This window comes from Poecilia reticulata, linkage group LG20 (assembly GCF_000633615.1).
Source record: "Poecilia reticulata strain Guanapo linkage group LG20, Guppy_female_1.0+MT, whole genome shotgun sequence".
In the NCBI taxonomy this organism is placed as follows: domain Eukaryota; kingdom Metazoa; phylum Chordata; class Actinopteri; order Cyprinodontiformes; family Poeciliidae; genus Poecilia; species Poecilia reticulata.
In genome coordinates, this window is record NC_024350.1 from 23428549 (window position 1) to 23446642 (window position 18094).

At 38.0% G+C, this 18094-nt stretch overlaps 1 protein-coding gene across 1 annotated transcript in view; it reads left to right on the forward strand.

Annotated features, from left to right (window-relative positions):
• Window positions 1–18094, forward strand: part of lmbr1 (limb development membrane protein 1) — a 38040-nt gene that overhangs the window by 7363 nt on the left and 12583 nt on the right. Inside the window, exons 6-10 of the mRNA XM_008396743.2 lie at window positions 9262–9388; window positions 10450–10518; window positions 10631–10695; window positions 10957–11029; window positions 16014–16103. Of these exons, the coding sequence (XP_008394965.1) occupies window positions 9262–9388; window positions 10450–10518; window positions 10631–10695; window positions 10957–11029; window positions 16014–16103 (424 nt within the window). The remainder of the gene's footprint in view (window positions 1–9261; window positions 9389–10449; window positions 10519–10630; window positions 10696–10956; window positions 11030–16013; window positions 16104–18094) is intronic.

Below are 18094 nucleotides of genomic sequence, written 5' to 3' on the forward strand. Positions count from 1 at the left end.
TTCTGTTTTTAGTCTTTTGAGAGGGGGACAAGTTGAACAAGTTGAATTAACTTGTATATTGGGGGGGGAACAATTGGAACTCGGCACATAGCGATGAAGGGGACCAATTTTGTCTTTAAAATCTTAGTTATAAAGAAATTACTCCAAAACCTGGGTAATATACAGCAATGGTCCAACATAATAGTATAGTCCTTTTCAAAGTCATAATACCCCTTTGGTTACATAACAACCACACTTTCTATGTATTTTCTTAGGCTTTGATGTGATATCAATACAAAGTTGTGCATAATCGGGAAGTGAAGAGAAGAAGATGTAATTTATTTCTGCAAATAAGTCAGAGAAATCTCTAATCAACTGGTTTAATAAAATCCAGTCGACATCAGTGAACAAACAGCGTCATGATGCTTTCAAGACACATAAATGGCAGGTCAGGGATAAAGCTGTGGAGTTGTTAACGGCAGAGTTATAAAGCAAGTCAGAGTTTTAAGCATCTTTCAAGGCATTTCTCAACTGATTATCTGAAACCTGAAACTGGGAAGAACACGGCACAACTGCAAACCGACTAAAACTGTTCCCCCAAACTGATGGGCAGAGCAGGACGAAGGTTATTTAGAGAAGCAACCAAGAGGTATCTCTGGAGGAGCTGCAGAGATCCATAGCTCCAATAAGAGGAGCCTTGGGGGCAGAGTGGAAGAAAGTACTCTGGCCAGATGAGACCAAAACATGCTAAACGCTATAAGGGATGGAAAACTAATTCCCTGAATAGGAGTGGAAGAGATGGAATTTAAAGCTTTATCATATTTTGTGATTAAACTATTTTTCTTGTTTATGGCTGCAACTGTGTCACAGCTATTATAGGCCCCCAAACACAAATACTGCCCTATGAAAACATTCTCATTGGTAATCGCATAAAGAATCATGATTTGTATCATTAAACTGCACATGGTAAATTGCATTTAATCAGATTTTCAAATGTATTGATTCTTTCAATGAACAAACATTGGAGATAATGGTAAAAACATCAATTCTGATAATATGGATCGGATCTGTTGTTTTTATGTATTTTATGGGAACAACTTTATGTTTTATATTAGAATTTATTGTGACAACAATAAATACAAATTCTTATGATAAACTTATCACGGTAAATGATAAACTATGCGATAAATGCCCACCCCTAACCCAGAACACAACATCCTCTGCATGAAACAAAAAAATATATCCTACTACAATGTAATGAAAATTGTGGTTTAGAAAAAGTTTAAGGTAGTGTATAAATTTCTTTTAACAAATAAGACTTGAACAAAATTAATTCCTGGAGCTTAGCTTCCATAAATCTGTTCAGAGGAAGCACTGTTCAGTGTTGAGCTTCACTTTTAGATATATATTGTGTTTGGAGAGGGAGGGGGGTGGGCTGACACTCAAGTACCCCCCTAACCCCCCTACCAAAAAAAAAAAAAACGTAGCCGCCTGTAAAGGAAATAGTGTCTCCGACAGCAAGAAGAACGTAAAACACAGATCTCCATTTTTATAATGTGATATTATCCTTTCATCCAATAATAGCATTAGACCAAGATGTAATAAGGTTTTATGTGGCATTTTAACCTCCTGGGCTTATGTTGTAGCCCCGCAAGGTCTCTTTGCCTGCGGAAATGAAGTGAATGATGAATTTCATCGCTAACACTATAAGTCAGCCTTTTCATGTGGCTGTGTTTACTTTTGACGATGCACTAAAAGACGCCAACGGAATAAGGATGGAAATGTGGATGTTTTTTCTTTTTTTAATGCGTGTTTTTTTATTTTTTATGCGGAACTCTTTAGGGCCTCTGTCACCCCGAATGATTAACAGTTTAACAAATTGTCCAAATTGTGGATGAATCAGGGTGACTAAGGGTTGTGATGTCAGAAGTTATGATCTAGCTTTAGTTGCTGCTGTAAAATGTCTCCCACTTTATGACCTTGTTCTCAGATTTTTGCTTAAGACCTGTATTACTTTGGGCGCCCAGGGTTGTTGTGGCGTTAGCTGTTAGTGTAACTTATTAGAGTTTATGGAGCTCAACTTAGAGATTTTGTTTATTAGTGAACCTCATTAATTGTAGATAACGTTAGAACAATAATAACCTACAGAATTCATTTGCATTTCCTCCCAAAGACTATAAAAGTGTACTCTCCAGCCTTCTAAGTGGCTTCAATCAACTAAAGGGAATCTGAGGTAGTTTGAAGTTATTTTTATGTTAAAACGCATTTTGATAAAGACAACCTTAATCTATTTTTAGTGTAGAAGCATAAAGGGCTTCTATTTTTTCCCATCTGTTTCAGCTGCTAATTATTATTTGAAGCTGCCAACACGCTATGTGGTGAATAGTCTTTTAGTCCCAACCAGTATTGAAATCTTTTTGATCCTGGAACGAGTTGGAACGAGTTTGACCCTGCGACTGACCCAGCGAAGGGCCAACAGGTTTCATCTGGTAGTTAAAGAAACTCCTCATCAATCTCATCCTAAGCCCTAACCCGCCGATGATGAGAAGTGTGTTTATTGTGGAGGAGGGGGAGGCGGAGAGGGTGAAAACGTCTCGCCGAGCAAACCCTGTTCGGTGTTACTAAGATACTCCTCTTTGTTGGCGCTCCACAATGGGAGCCTGGATATTTATTTCAAATCTCCTGCACATGCAGACATTTTTCCCAGGCCTTCTTTCTAGGCAGGCCCAGCCGGAGAATATAGTGGTGTTTACATACCTTCCTTTAGGGTCATAGTGTCTCCCTAAAGCTGCCCGTTACAATGTTGGTTACCACAGCAATATATTAGCTCGAGCGGGGGAATTTTAAAAAGGACAAACAAGATTTTCCTGTCCTTTCATGACTCAGTTTTTCTAAACTGAAGTGAAACGTTGCGAATGAAACTTAAATGATTCTTGACCAAAGTATAAGCTGTTTTTGCTCAGAGAAAGATATCAATCCTTTGGGCAGTGTTGGAAAAGTATGACTTGTGTTGCTGGGTGTAAAAATAAATAACTGAGGAAACATTTCTTCATTTCTGAGAAGCACACTTTATGAAAATAAAGAATGGATGGTTCTTTCATTCAAGTGATTGTGAACTAAAGTTAAATTAAATAAATCTGTGTCTTGCTGCAGTGGTAACCATTTTCCAGTCTCAGATGTCATCGTTGCTTCATTAAGAAGCATAAACGGTCTTTAGAAGTGCGCTGCGCAGGTTTACAGGGGAATGTCCTTCTTTTCTGCTTTCTGTCTTTGACACGGTCATTGCACTGCTGCCGACTGCTTGAAGGATACACTAACAAGGTCCCAGAGCATCTGGCACGTCTTTACCAAACAGAACAGTGTTTTTGCTGAGATGTGAAATGGGCCCTGCCCCCTCCTTTACTTTTTTACACTCTTGGCCCTTGTTGCATGCTTACCTGACAGTCAGCAGAGAGATGGTGCGCAGAACGGTCTCTGCCACCACCTACTGACCTGCTCCAAATTGATGGCAGCAACAAGGAAGCTCCTGTTGGAGCCTCTTCCTTTTTCTCACTTTTCTCTCTTATTTATTCTTCATTAGTGCGGCCGTAGGAGCTTTGCAAATAGCTTGTCTCTATTTCGCTTTTAGAGATATTCGCTACAGGCATCAAGCCTGTTGCTGAGCCTAAATTTAAACCTAGCAGTTTGCAGTTCAATTGATTCTATAAGTTGGGAAAATGATTCACATCTATAAGGGTCTTGGGGTATTTCACTGGGCATGGTACTTCATCAGGTACAGTACCTTCCAGATTGCGTACCTCTTTAATCTTTTCATGTTTTGTCACATTGAAACCTATTGGGTTTTATTCGATACAGAAAAACAAAGTAGTTCATAATTTTAAAGGAGTGAAATTTTGTTGCAAGCATAACATTAGAAAGTGACATAAGCATTCAGCCACCTTTTGAAGATTTTATAGATGCAAGTCTATTTTTTTGGATGCGTCTCAATCAGTGTTGCCTATTTTTCATTGCAAAACTACTCAGTTTCAGTCAGATTGGCATTTTCTACCAAAATTGATTTTGAACTTTTGGCACAGCTTCTCCGTGGGATGTAAGCTTGGCCTTTTGCTCTGGCAGAACATGTTTAGGGTTGTTGTCCGAGTGTTAAGTTTTCCTTCACACAGTGTTTTGCATGTTGGCCTTCATTTTGAAGTGGCCTCCACCGCTAACAGTTGTGTAGTCCACATGAGTCATGGACCTCGTTGCTTCCTCTCTGATTATGACTCTTGTTAGCTGACATGACAGTTTAGTTGGGTCGCCATGTCTTGGTAGGATTGTAGGATACTCTTCACTTTTTGATCCTGATTCTTAGGGGTGAATTAAAAAAAGCATGTCACATTTTTCAGTTTTACTTATTTACTCTTTTGGTTTTGGATAGATTTTTTCAAAAACATGGGTAGTTTTTCCTACATTTGATTTTACAATTAACTTCTAACTTCCAATAAAATAAATTCATTAGGGTTTGCGGTTGTAATGTGATGAAGTGTAGAAAAGTTTAAGTGTTATGAATACTTTTGTTTGGCATAATTTGATGAATAAATATGTCACATGTCTCTTATGATGCTTTCCACTTTTCTTGGAAATCTCTCCACTCTTCTATAAGCAGATCTGCAGCAGGCAACCAGCCCCTCGCTGGATGTCGGTGTGAGGATCAGGGGATGCTGAATATTTTAGAACTGCTATATTTAGAGGTAGTTACACATTTAGAATAGCAAGAATAGAAACTTTCAACGGGCACTCTGGATGCCAAGGCACAGGTTTTTTTTCTTTTTTCTTTTCTCCTTTTTTTCCCAGCCATCACCGTTTGACGATTAAAACTTTGATCATTAATGATGACTCTCTTTTGGACGGCTTCTATTTATAAACCATACTTTCATCCTTGTGTCTTTTGTGATTCAAAACAAAGCCGCTATTCCTCTCTAATAATGAAATTATGCCTGAGACAGTAGATTGTAGATGACAGTGAAGGAGGTGATGAGCTCTGCCTTTGCCCTAAATGATGTGAATGTGGAATGATTTGAGCCTTATAAATGATTGAGAGACGTATCTAAAGGGAATATACCTTCAGTGTGGCATGGGCAGCTTGTTAAGGTGGACTGGTGTGCTTGACTGGACACATGTCCTGCCTGTGGGTTCTGCGTGTTCTGATGCATCCTTAAGAGTGCACATGTGGGACGTGGTTGAGGTCCCTGAAAGCATTCCTCTCTCACCTCTCTCAACTCTGGGGAATGAGATTTGCTCAGACCTCGACTCCAGTCTCCCTATGTTGTTCTCTCTCATTATTTTTTTTCTTTATTCTCGTTAGTCGTTTTTCTTCTCCTCTTCTTGTGTTGAGTGTATTTGTATGCGGCTGTGAGATGCAAGATTAACATGTCCGCCTAATATTCAAAGGATGCAAGAGTTTAATGAACAAGACAGTGAGTAAAATTGTTAGTCAAATCTGTAGATGCATAGTCACTAATTTCAGAATGTTTTTGCACAATAAAAAAAAGTGCAAACATTGTTGATGCTTTTAAATGGTTCTGTATCCCTGTCCAGTCACCTGTAAAGTAGCTGTAGTGTTTGTGTTTGCCACACTGGGGCACTCTGGTCTCTGCCCATTATCTTCTTTGTTGTGCTATAAAATTCTACCCTCACTGAGGCTTTTCCTGAAATAAGAGGAAGTGATTGGCATGTAATTGCTCAATAATAGCAAAGGGACGCTGTAGGGGATTTACACCAATGATGTGAATAAGCCTGCAGTCTTATTTTTCTATAATGGTTGGTAATACAGACTCAATAGATGTGTGGTTATCGATTGATGTTTTATCAGAAACAGTGATTTGCAAACTTGTGCATATCCCTTGAACTTTTTCAAACTTCAGATATTTGGGATTTTAAGTAATAGACCAACACAAAATAGAGGATGATAGGGAAGTTGGCGGGAAGTAATACGTTGGTTTTAACTTTTTTTTTATTTTTATAAATTAAAAATACTAATTAGAATGTGTAGCTTTGATTTGTATTTCACTCACTGGAGCCTGATACCCTTAAATGTAATCTAGTGTAAATAGTTGCCTTTAGAAGTCACCTAATTAGTAATCAGAGTCCAGATGTGTGTAATTTAATCTCAGTATAAATCCAGCTGTTCTGTGAAGGCCTCAGAGGTTTGTTAGGGAACATTAGTGAACAAACGGCAAGACAGGTCAGGGATACAGTTGTGGATAGCTTTAAGGAGAAATTGGGTGATAAAGGAATATTCTAAGCTTTTGATATTTCAAAAGACATTGTTCTATCAACTATTTGAAAACAGATTATGACACAACTTGTAAAGATATGGCCAATAATTTGATTCATACCGTCCGTATCAGGTCAGCATGAATCAAAGAAGCAATTAACAGTTCCTAGGTAACTGGAGGAGCTGCAGAGATACAAGCCAATAGTTGCATTCCTCAATAAGACCATTAGTAATAATTAACTCTTCAAATCTGGTCTTTCTTATGGGGTGTCAGGGAAAAAAGTAACGTAGTTGGAAAAAAAATCACGAGAAGTCCTTGTAGTTTAAAAGCCATCCAAGGGACACATAAAGGTGTGAAGGAAGGTGCGTTACCAAATTAATATGACAGCAGCACCATGACGTGATGCTTTTTTTCAGCAGGGAATAGGAAAGCTGCTCAGAGTTGATAAGAAGGCTGATTGTAGCTGAAAGCAAGTCATTTAATGTCTGCTAAAGACTGAAGCCAGAGGTTTATGCTCAAACAGGACCTCAACTATACGACCACAGGTCTAATAAAATGATTTAAGTCGAGGGATATCCATCCAATCCAATCAAACGCCAGACCTAAATTCTATTTAAAATTCCAGTTTGACGCTTTCTGACCAGTTTGATTGATCGACGGCAGCATGGCCGTTCTGAAAAGAAAAACGGACAAAGAGTTTGGTTTGTAAATCTGCAAAACTACCCTGATTTATTCCCTAAGAACTGCATCTGTAAATACAGCTTAAGGTGATTCTACAAAGTGGGTTAAGGGCAAAAGGTTCAGCTCATTTACTTTTCAGTTCAAAATAATGATTGTATCACATAAAATGTTAATAGAACACAGTTTGTGGTTGCAGTGTGACAAAATTAACACTGCATGGTGTTGTACATGTATACATAAAATGATGTCGCAATTTAAAAGTAAGTTACCGATATATTTTACTATGGGGAGGGAAAAAAAGGCTTTTATACAGTGGTGGAACTGTATAATAAAGCAGACCCCTAAGGACAGGTGTACTTGGAAGGGTGCTGAGGAATGAAGAACATTGTATGATTTACTTCCTCAAACCGCAGCCGAGTCCACTCTATAAAGTGGCCTCATGATTAAGAGGGGAAGCATTCAAAGAGGGTCCTCTTTAATGTACTTGTTGGCAAATACTGAACAGCAACCACGCAGCCATTATGTTAGTTGGTAACAAATTGCTCACATGTCCTTAATTTAAACGGCACTCCCCAAAAAGGCAGGGAACGCTTGTTATCCCATGTCTGGTTGTGTACCTTACATGTGTTTGGGAGCACCTATCCATCTTTCTGCCCTAGACAGCTCGTGTCTCCACCAGAGGAGGGAGGTTTTAGAAACTGTGAGAACAGATAGGAAGGGGCTTTATTAACCACTCAGCAGTTTGTGACCCGGAAAACCCAAATTACCCCAAAACTCTCTCGTCTACACAACATGGGACTTGGCCGCGGTACTCAGGGAGTTGCTAATCGGCCCCATATGGGAGGTCTGCTCTTGATCGCAGACAGTAGCTGTGCCCCTCGGAGCACCCCTGCTCCCCTCCTCTTTTTAATTTCGCCTCTGCCACTGTCAGCCTCTGTTGGGCCTATTTTATAGACTACAATAAGCGTGTATAAAAGAGCTGTTTTACACACAGATCCATGGGAGCCTTTATGTGATGTTTGTGTAGGGTTAGTGGAAGTCATGCTGTTATTAGGTGAGGCAGTTTAAAAAGGAGTGATTTGGTGTTGGGGGGGGATTGTGCTTCCTGTTGAAAATGTCAGATGTTGGAAATGGCATCCAGTAAGTATTTTTATGTAAGGATAGCTTAACAGGAAATAAATGGGAAACAGGAATGTCACTTTGGTCAATATAAATTGAGCAAGTCTTTCTGTATGGGTACAAATGTTCACCCTTTGTCTACTTTTTTTTTTTCTTCTCCAGGTATTCTGGGGGTTTTTAGAGTAGGGTCTGCGGCTTGTGGCTGCAGAGCCTCAAGTGGGTCTTTCGATTGTCCACATTGGATCCTAATAACTGGAAAAAATTTATAAAGAACTGAGAAATGTTTTTAAATATTGAAATAATAACAAATCAAGATTTGAGCTGTTTTTCATTAGAATTTCGACAAGAGAATGATGCAAAACGTTTTTTGTACATCATTTTCCATGATTAGGAACATCCCATACAAGAAAATGTAGCCATTCTCTTCTTGCAAAAGTTTTATTATTAATTTAAATCCTAATGTAGAAACAAATTAACCTGTCAGATAAAAAAAAAGTAGTTACCACAGTACTGTGAAATTGTAGCAATACTTATGAATTTGCTTAATGGGCGATATGGAGACATTAGAACATGTTGAACTGAGTGAACGTTTGGAAATATTTTTTGTCTCCATTTGTGCAAAATAAATTTTTGCACAAATTTTATTGTAATCAGGTCAATTCACTGTATTCCTGAACCGCACTTGCCATGTTCAGTGTTTCTGGTCATTTTGCACCACATTTCCTTTTGGTGTTGGGTTAGCTGTCCAAGTGTTCTAGCTGGTTTCTGGTCAGCTTTTTGTCAATGTCAGTCTTGGTTTTTAGAAGAAAAACAAAAGAATTGTAAATCTATTTTATAACTCACAAACTTATGAATTGATTGAATTAACAGTGTCTGTAAATGTGTTTCATGCACATAAGTCATTGAATTACCCAATGAAAGACATGTCTGAATGGTATCCTTGAAAACTCAAATTGTCACACAAGTGTCCATGTCCCAGGAACCGAATTCATTTTGAAGCCTGAATATTTGACCATTTTGTATTAAAAATAGGGAATATAACTTTGACAGTTAATTGTTAATTTAAAACCATTCTGATTGACTTCTGCTGCTTCAGTTGTATTATTTCAACTGCATGAATTACAGAAAACAAAAAATAGAATGATGAAATATTATGTCTTTTGTGATCATAATTCATAGTGTGATATTTGTGTCGAACATTAACCCATAATTTGTCCTCTGTCAGGGCATAAAGGCTCGCATTCTGGAGACGTTTGTGATGCTCTTCCTGCTGGCTCTGCTCATTCTTGGCATTGTGTGGGTAGCATCAGCCCTGATTGACAATGATGCAGCCAGTATGGAATCGCTCTATGGTAAGTGGCTTAATATCTTTTTCTTCAATTCAACTGTTAATGTCATGCATTTTCAAATTTAACAAATTTTAAGAGAGTTTCTTGAAATAAGACATAGAAACATATAAACATATCTGTTAGTGTCCAAATAATGTTGGCGCAATATTATGTAAGGGTTAAACTTGACCTTCATCATCTTTGTTCAGGCTACATTTGGACCAAAAAAGTGACTTTTAGAATTCATATTCTTCTGGACTAAATAATGACCATGACTGGATAACCTCAAACCGGCATCAAAATATGTTCATGGCCAGCTGGTGTTTTGAGTGTGCTTTGAAGTTTAGAAAATATCCTGCAAGGGTGAACCATTCACTTTTTGTAAGGCTCTTCACCTTGTCCCTAATGTAGCTATAAAATGTAACCTGTAAGAGGGTCAGACAGGGGCACAGTTCCACTGTGACTGAGAAATATCCTTATTAAAAAGCGAGAGCTCTTAAATATCTACTTTATGACCCAGTATCGATCACTCCATAAAAGTTAAAGTAGAAAAATAATTTTGCACATAATGGTTCACAGGATGAGATTAAAAGGAAACCATGCTCATTTTGAAAACCTTTACAAACTATTTAATTTTATCATTTGGCCTGTAAATGTTTTGAAAAAAGAAAACAGAGTTAAAAAAAAAGAAGTGAGTTTTCTGATGTTTTGTTGGTTGATTCTATTATCTAGAAAAATTTAAAATAATATATACATACATTTTAAATTAACACCTTTTTTCTGTGACTTATCCAAATATAAATGTAATCATTTTTATTACCTCATTTTCCAAATGTATTAAAATTCCATTTAACCTCTTTATTTTAAACAGTCTGACCACGTTTAAATTGTTCTGTTTTTAATGAATCAGACAAATAAGTTTAGAAGTTACAATAGAGCTGATCTAAATTGGTCCAGATTCCTGCCCTAAAAAGAAATTCAAATGCAGAATGTTGAAATTTAACTCTGTACTAAAAAAAAACATGCATTACATACTGCAAATAAAAAAAATGAACTAAAAAAAAATCTGAAATCATTTCTTCTAGATCTTTGGGAATTCTACCTGCCATACCTCTATTCCTGTATATCACTGATGGGAGGACTGCTTTTGCTAAGTAAGTTGTTTGATTCAATTCTATACACAACACATAAACTTCCCTCATTTCTTTTTCCCCTTTTCACTTAAACAGAAGTGACAATCATAGTTGTTTTCTGTTTTCTATTAAGTGTGCACTCCTGTGGGGATGTCCAGGATGTTTACTGTCGTGGGCCAGTTATTAGTGAAACCGACGGTAGGTAACAGTTCAAATTAAATATTTATACGGTTAAGTTAGAAATGCTTTATTGTATTTTTTTTTTTTTAACAGAATCCGTGTCAGATCTATTACATTGTGCTCTTCTGTTCCTAAAGCTCCAACATTCAGCCAATAAAAGCATGACAGGACTACAAATAAATCACCTACTCATCCTCCCATCTGCCATTGCTCCAGTCCCACTTTGGACCTAATTATAACCCATTTCATCTTTCCCTTCTCTGCTCCCCTCCCCTTTAGATCCTGGAGGACCTGGATGAGCAGATTTACTGCATCCATTTGCAGGAGGAAGCCCTTCAGAGGAGATTAAACGGTATGTCTGTGGGAGACGTGTTGGCACGTTATAGGCAGGGGTAGAGGTTGACTGCACTATTGGGTGTGATAAAGGCTGGCCTCGCTGGAATCAATTAGCATCGAGAATTCAGCGGGGCAAAAGAAATTCACACACACTTGACATAGGTTTTTCCACACGCGGCTCCACTCTTCTAACTTTCTGCCAAAGGTCAAAGTAGCCACCTTAACCGTGGACGATATTTTATGGTTGGGAAGTTTTTCTGCAGAGCTTCTGTCACCACTGGTGAAGTGATTGCCTCATTTAATGTCGGGACTAGAATGGTATCCTGGTTAATAGGGAGGAAATTAAAGCTTTTGAGGAATTTGCGGCTTGCTGCTGCGGACATTAAAGACCTGCTTTTTTTTTTTTTACTGATGTCTGAAAGAGCGACCAAAGTCCTTTGGCTTTTCTTAGGAATTGTTCACAAAGGGAAAGTTTAGAGTTCAAAGATGATAAAAATGTTATTTTTGTTAGCCTGCATTTCCCTCCTGTGTCCAGCCCCTCTGTGTTCCATAAAATCCTTGTTTGACATGGAATTATCTCTAAAAGCAGGAAGTTAAGTTCCAAAACCTACTTTAGCATGAACTCAAGCACGCAACCAAGTGTACAGATGTGAGTAAATGAAGAGGACAAGCGTCCTTTCAAACCAGGAAGGTAAGAGAAAGATCTCTCCCTGATAGCGTGTGTGTTTTTGAACGCACCGCCTGCCTCCTCCATAGACTGCCACCAATGCGTACGGTTCTCTTCGGGGCTCATTCCACACTGCCCAGCTTTGAACTGTCTGATAGAATAATTGTAATCTGTTCTTTATCATCTCCTTAACTGTTTGATCTTTTCAAGTCCCTGCGAGAGGGCCGGGGGGGGGGAACTGTGGTCAACACATGTCTGACAGTGGACTGAGGCCAAACTGCAGCTCATTCTGCTTGTTAAAGAGGTGGGAGTTAGGAGCGAGGGAGGATTTTCCTCAGTGGAGGATAACCCTTATCAGACGAGTGTTTTTTATGCACATGCAAATACTTGTTTTTCATGTTTCTATGTTGGTGAAACCGAAGGCTCGGGTGGCGTTTCTTTTGATCTGAGAGAAGTGAAAAGAAATCGGTTCAGGAACAGTTCACAGGACACACTCCAGAGACGTCAGTGTGTTCTTGCTTCACCTGTGTCCGCTCTCTGATAGATTATCCCCTTCGCCGGTTTGTGTTTTCTAGACGCAAACTGTTGAGCCTCATCAGTCGATGCATTCATGTTTGTTTACGTGTGGGGCTCTTTGTTGTGGTCCCTCGATGTGTAATTGCCCATTTTAAAGGGACATCTCTGCGGTTTAAATTGTGTGGATCAGTACATCTTGAGGATCAGTAGTCATGTGTCTACTTTCTTTGAAGTGGAAAAACAAGAGTTCACATAACATGAACATACTATGTAGCGATAAACTGTTTGTTGCAGCCCATTTACAGTGTTAAACACTTACTTTGTGGCTTTAACGTGTAATTACAGAAACACCAGTCAGAATAGCTTATTTTTTTTATACAAGGAGTTAAGAAAATGCCAGTAAATCGGTAGATGAATTGTTGGAAGTAGAAACTAAGAAATTGTTCCAAATATTGCAGCTCTGTGACATGAAACGGATTAAAAGTTGTTAAAATTGGAAAGTTAGGGTGTTGACATTGTTGCAAACCAACAGTAGTTTTGTAGGGCCTCGCCTAACAAATATTGATTAATCAGTTGATTATTCTGATGATTCATTGATTAATCGCATAAAACATAGGCACATTCTGCAGATTTTTCATTTAATTTTTCACCAAAATAATTTAGCGCTCCACTATGGATCCAAATCTGACTGTATAATTACATTGTACCAATTTGGCTTTTGTAAAACTCCACATTAATTATGCAAATATATACAAGTGTTCTGACAGGATATTGTCGTAACTTGGTGCTAGATGAACAGAATTGATGGTCAAAAGCAATAAAGGTAATTGATTATAATTAAAGAGTATAATTTTAAATAATAAAAAGTTGGTCAACTTTTTAATTCTTAAGTTTAAATTACTTTAAAGTGATGTTTTTATGTCAGGACCTAAAGTCCTGATAGGACGTTTCAGGCATGTGTTAACTTTTGCTCAAGCCACATTTTGTTCCTAAACAGGGTTTTTTTAAATAACTAACTCATTTGATGACTTCAGCAAGTTGACTATGACTTGAATTGTTTTTCTTTTTTGTATGTGACTCACATACTTTGTACATCTGACTGGAATGCCTACAGTAAACTGTGAACATCACAGGACATATATATTTGTTACAATATGACACCAGTACAGATCACAGGCAAATAAATGCTACCAGTGCATAAAAAGTGCATGAAAATATGATAGAATTATAGAAAGAGCAATGAATAAACAAATCGTAAAAAATGTAAGACTCAGGTAAATATAATTTAAGACCAAGCATTAAATCTGGGCACATCTAACACTTTTTAAAGCCTTAAATTTTGATGATTAAACTTAAGGCTTTTTATGACTTGCAGAAGTCACAGAAACTCTGCTAAAGTCAAGCACTCTGCGACTCAAACGCATAAATATATTGTAAGGCAGATTTAAACATTCAGCACTGTATCCACTCAGGTTTATCTTCGGTTTGGCCACGTTTTTTTTGGATCTGTGCAGACCTCAGTCCCCTTCAGCGTCTCAACAAACAGCAAATGCTTGTAAAAACTGATGATTTAGTTTTCAGCTTTATGACAAGCCCTGGATTTATGAACATCTGGCCAGAATTGAATTTGTAAGCATAGGTGTGGTGTAAAAACCAAGATGCATATAAATGTGCAACTATACCACAGGATGTCTCCAGTAGTTTATATTTAAGTCGTAGGAACAAGAAAAACATCTTTTTTTAATGCATGTGTTATGTAGATTTTGGGGATACATAACAAATTTATTGCAAAGTGATGTTTTTACATCCTGGTGTTCTGAAAACAAAGCAACATGGTGCTTGTCCAGATGCTATGCGGCACAATGACCTTGCCGCTGCCTCTCTTTTCTCAGCATGGTGTTTAGCATATTTGGGGATGACGTAATTTTTTGAGCGCTGGAGAAGGTTGGAGAGGATATGTTGAATTAACTCTGAGCCCTCCTGGCTGCCAGAGCACTCACTCAGCATCTCTGCCTCGCTGTAACTCAGTCTGTTACTTGACGGTGCCAGCAGAGGGAGAGGAAGGATATATGTAACTTCAGTATGGAATGATGTCATTGAAGATACTGCAGCTCAGTTCCTCATCATTTCCCTTTTTTGCTTCAACAACTGAAAAAATCCTTTGTTTTTAAATGCAATCTACTAGTTTTTCAGCTGTGAAGATGTCATTTGTATCTACTTTTTACATCTAAAATCCTGTTTGTATGAAAAACTGATAAAGCTGTGAAGTTGACTGAGTACATTCGAGTTCCCAGATGATCACTTTAGTTTGTGATTGAAGGGGAAAATAACCTAACGAAACTGTCGACATTTCCTGTGGTGCTACGTTTTTCTCTTTGATTTTGCTCTGAGGGTTCAAACTTTCCCCCCTTTTCAGATCCCAGGACAGTTAGTGTTATCTCTAAAGGCTTAGACATAGACTTCCACCTTGCTCTCTTCCTATCTCACCTTTGTAACCTACTTAAACTCATCCAGACAGGGCGTGTCATAATGACAGTGGAAAGGAAGAGGTTTGATCAAAGTGATCAGTCCCTTACTCCTGTAACAAAGATGAAAGATGGTATTTTTATTGCATGGTAGTAACGGTGTAACACTGAGCTAATTGGTCTCGATCTGCCAGTCACCCTGAGGGATGCAAGTGGATACTTTTCCACTTTGGCTTCACCGGCCTTCAATGCAAGTATGTCAAGCTGGAAGGAAAACAGAGTGAAACAGATAAATTAGCCCTAAATGAGCCGGCCTTGTGGTTTTCCTGGAGAATCCCTTGCCGGCTTACTGAGCCCACTCAACTAGTTGTGGCATGTGCGAGATGGCTCCTGAGTAGTTTTAGTGTGAAATCACATTGAAATTTCAAAAACACTGTCATGTGCTAAGCAGGATTACATGCCTGGGTGAAATGTTCTTACAAAGAAAAGTTAAATGACATATTTTGGTGGCGAGACATATAATATGTATTCTTAAAGAAGTCTGAAAGTTGCGTTAAAAAAAAAAAAATTACAAAAGCCAAATCAAACTGTAGAAGTAGTTTGTGAAATCTAATGGTTACCATGTGATAAAATAACTTTTATCCATAAATTAACTGTCTTCTGTGACATTTCCAGAAGGTTTAACCCTTCTGTTGTAAATTTCCTTGTGTGCTTAAGATTATTGCACTGTTGCTGTGTACTTTCAGAATTGCTTCCCCTGCTGACATGTTTAATTTATCAGGAGACTGTTGAGAAGTTGTCAGTTGTGTTTTTTAGAGGTGTTCACGCTTGCTGAAAATCACTTATTCAGCTGCATTTGCTTAGAAACCCCTAGATGCTTCTTAATCTTTTAATTCTTAAGGAAACTGTAAGGATACATGTTGTTTTTCTTATATTGTGCTTCTGTGTGTTGGTTTTGCTAAAGAAGTAATGACACAATGTGATCTGGCAAGAGTTGTTGCTTATTCAGAGTCCTATTCATTCAATTTTAAGATGAGAGGCAGAGTATTATTTTTTTTTCTACTGTCTTTTGGTAAATTAAAAATTGGAGTTGGAAGAGCAGTCCTCTTTTACCTTGACTTTTTAAGATAATTTTCTTCAAATTCTTCTAATTAACTGATGTGCCTAAACAGGTATAATATGAATTTTAGATAAAATATAAATATTTTAACTATTCAGTCAAGCTAAAGATAATCAGTTTCAGTTGATAATCTTGATATTTATCACAATAATAAAAACCTCTCTGCACAGCATTTTCTGAAGCCCGACCCGCTGTATGATGGTATAAGTTTGATTTGTTTGCTCTCCCTCAGGATCATCTTCGCACACCTACATCCGAGGGAGCTTTACTTTTCAACTCACCAAAGAACTGGACAATATTAGAAATCAGAAGAATAAACTGGGTAAGCGTTTGCATTCTCTGATGAGACTGATGTATTTTGTTTTAAGACCTTGAATTACTGGAGTAATGTACGCCAAAGACATTAGCTTTATACATATTGCTGACAGGCAGCTGCTCCCTCTTCATCTGCCTTAATTTCTTAATTTGGACTTGGATCAGAACTGCCTGATAATTTTCCATCCATTTTAGGATATTATAAATGAAGCCAGAGCCTTTTGGGGAGCCGTGTTGCAGGGAAAGGAGAGCACAAAGGCACTTAGGATATTGGACAAGATGCAAACTTTATATTGTAGCAAGCCTTTTAGTGATGTCATTAATTTAGAAGGATGGTGCATATAAAATGCACTTGGCAAACTTCTCGGGCAGGCAGACTGAATACACTTTGAGAATACAGAGGACTGACTGTTGGTTGGGAATAGACAAAGACAATCAATATGTCAGAGATATAAGGACGGTCACATACACAATGTAGGAGAACAGTGGATGTTACAGCGACAGAGTGCATGAGGTTTACAAGCTGTCAGTCGCAACTACAAACATGACTGATCAGCTGCTGAAATACGACGTAGGTATAAAATTGAAATGTTTCATCTGGCTTGAAAGAAAGTCACGTCGGTTTGCCCGCCGCACTCTTAGATGTTGAAACCAAAATATAAATCACAAAATTAATTTTGCTGCGTTTCATTTTATCTGGAGATTTATTGCTGTTTCCGCTAATTAAGGCAATGATGAGTGTGGCTGATTAAAGAGGAAGAGCATCGTTTTTTTGATGGTTATGAGATTTGTATTACCTGGAGGTACTGTGGTTTCGTTCACAGGTGAGATGCGTTTGGTGTGCATGACCTGCAATATGATTCACTAAAATAAACAATATGAACCTTCTCAGTACAGTTAGACGTCGTGTGGTTTCAGATTAACATATTAAAGTGGTGAAGTTGCACTCTTCACTGCTTAGATTTGGGCACAAAAATGATTGCAGAATTTCTTCCATGCATGATTTATGAAATATGCATATACCACAGAATATCAGCATGTATATGGTTGATAAATGTAGTGGCTGGGAACAGGAGTTGCTTAAAATAACTTCCCACTCCTGTTCAGTAACTGTTTCGATGACCTCGTCTACAGCTTGTATGACATGAATAAACAAAAGGGGAAACAAAAACAAACAAAAAAAAGATATATTGGTTGTCTTACAAGGGCAGGATTGTGTACTTTCCAGACACAAATGTCCAGCGTCTTCATTTGTAAATCGGCACAGACCGAAACAAAGCCACAAAGTTTCTTAACCATGTACAAAAGAGTTCCTACAGTTGATTCAGTGCAGCTGATATGAGACTTCTCTACGTTAATAAGCCAATGCATGACTCCACAGTGGCCTCAGTCCAAGTTCAAGCTTCCCCAATCTCCCACTGAAATATCTTATTGTCCAAAAACAAATCTGTTCTGGATGCCAAATTTTCCCTCCTCAACTGCGGCTCTAGGGTTATGTTATGACATTCGCATGCATTATTGATTTTATAGTGTAGCATCTGGTGTGCTATGCTAAACTATATGCAATTTGTCTCATCACACAATTAACCATAAATCAGTTCTGATTAAGGAATTCAGACCAAGCAAACTTTCTCATAAATTTAAAGAAGTAAAAGAGATTTGGTATCTTTCTTAGACTAAGGATTTATTTACCATCAATCAGATTTATTTCCATTAATGAGTAAACCTCTACCATCCAATAAGAGGTGGTTTAATGTGTGTGAAAGGTCAGATTTGAGGTGACGTGTTCACTCTTTATAAATGCAAATCTGTTTGATCCTCATGTGTGCAATTACATGATTATCAGCCACAGATTTGTAATTTAAAAAGATCACTGTGCAGCTGATCAGCCATTAACCCTTTGCAGTCGAGGTCTAACTGGCCATCCCAGTCTCTCTTCTCTGTGCGTCAGCGCTCGCTATGAAGCCATGTAGCGATAGCTAGCTAAACTACTACTAA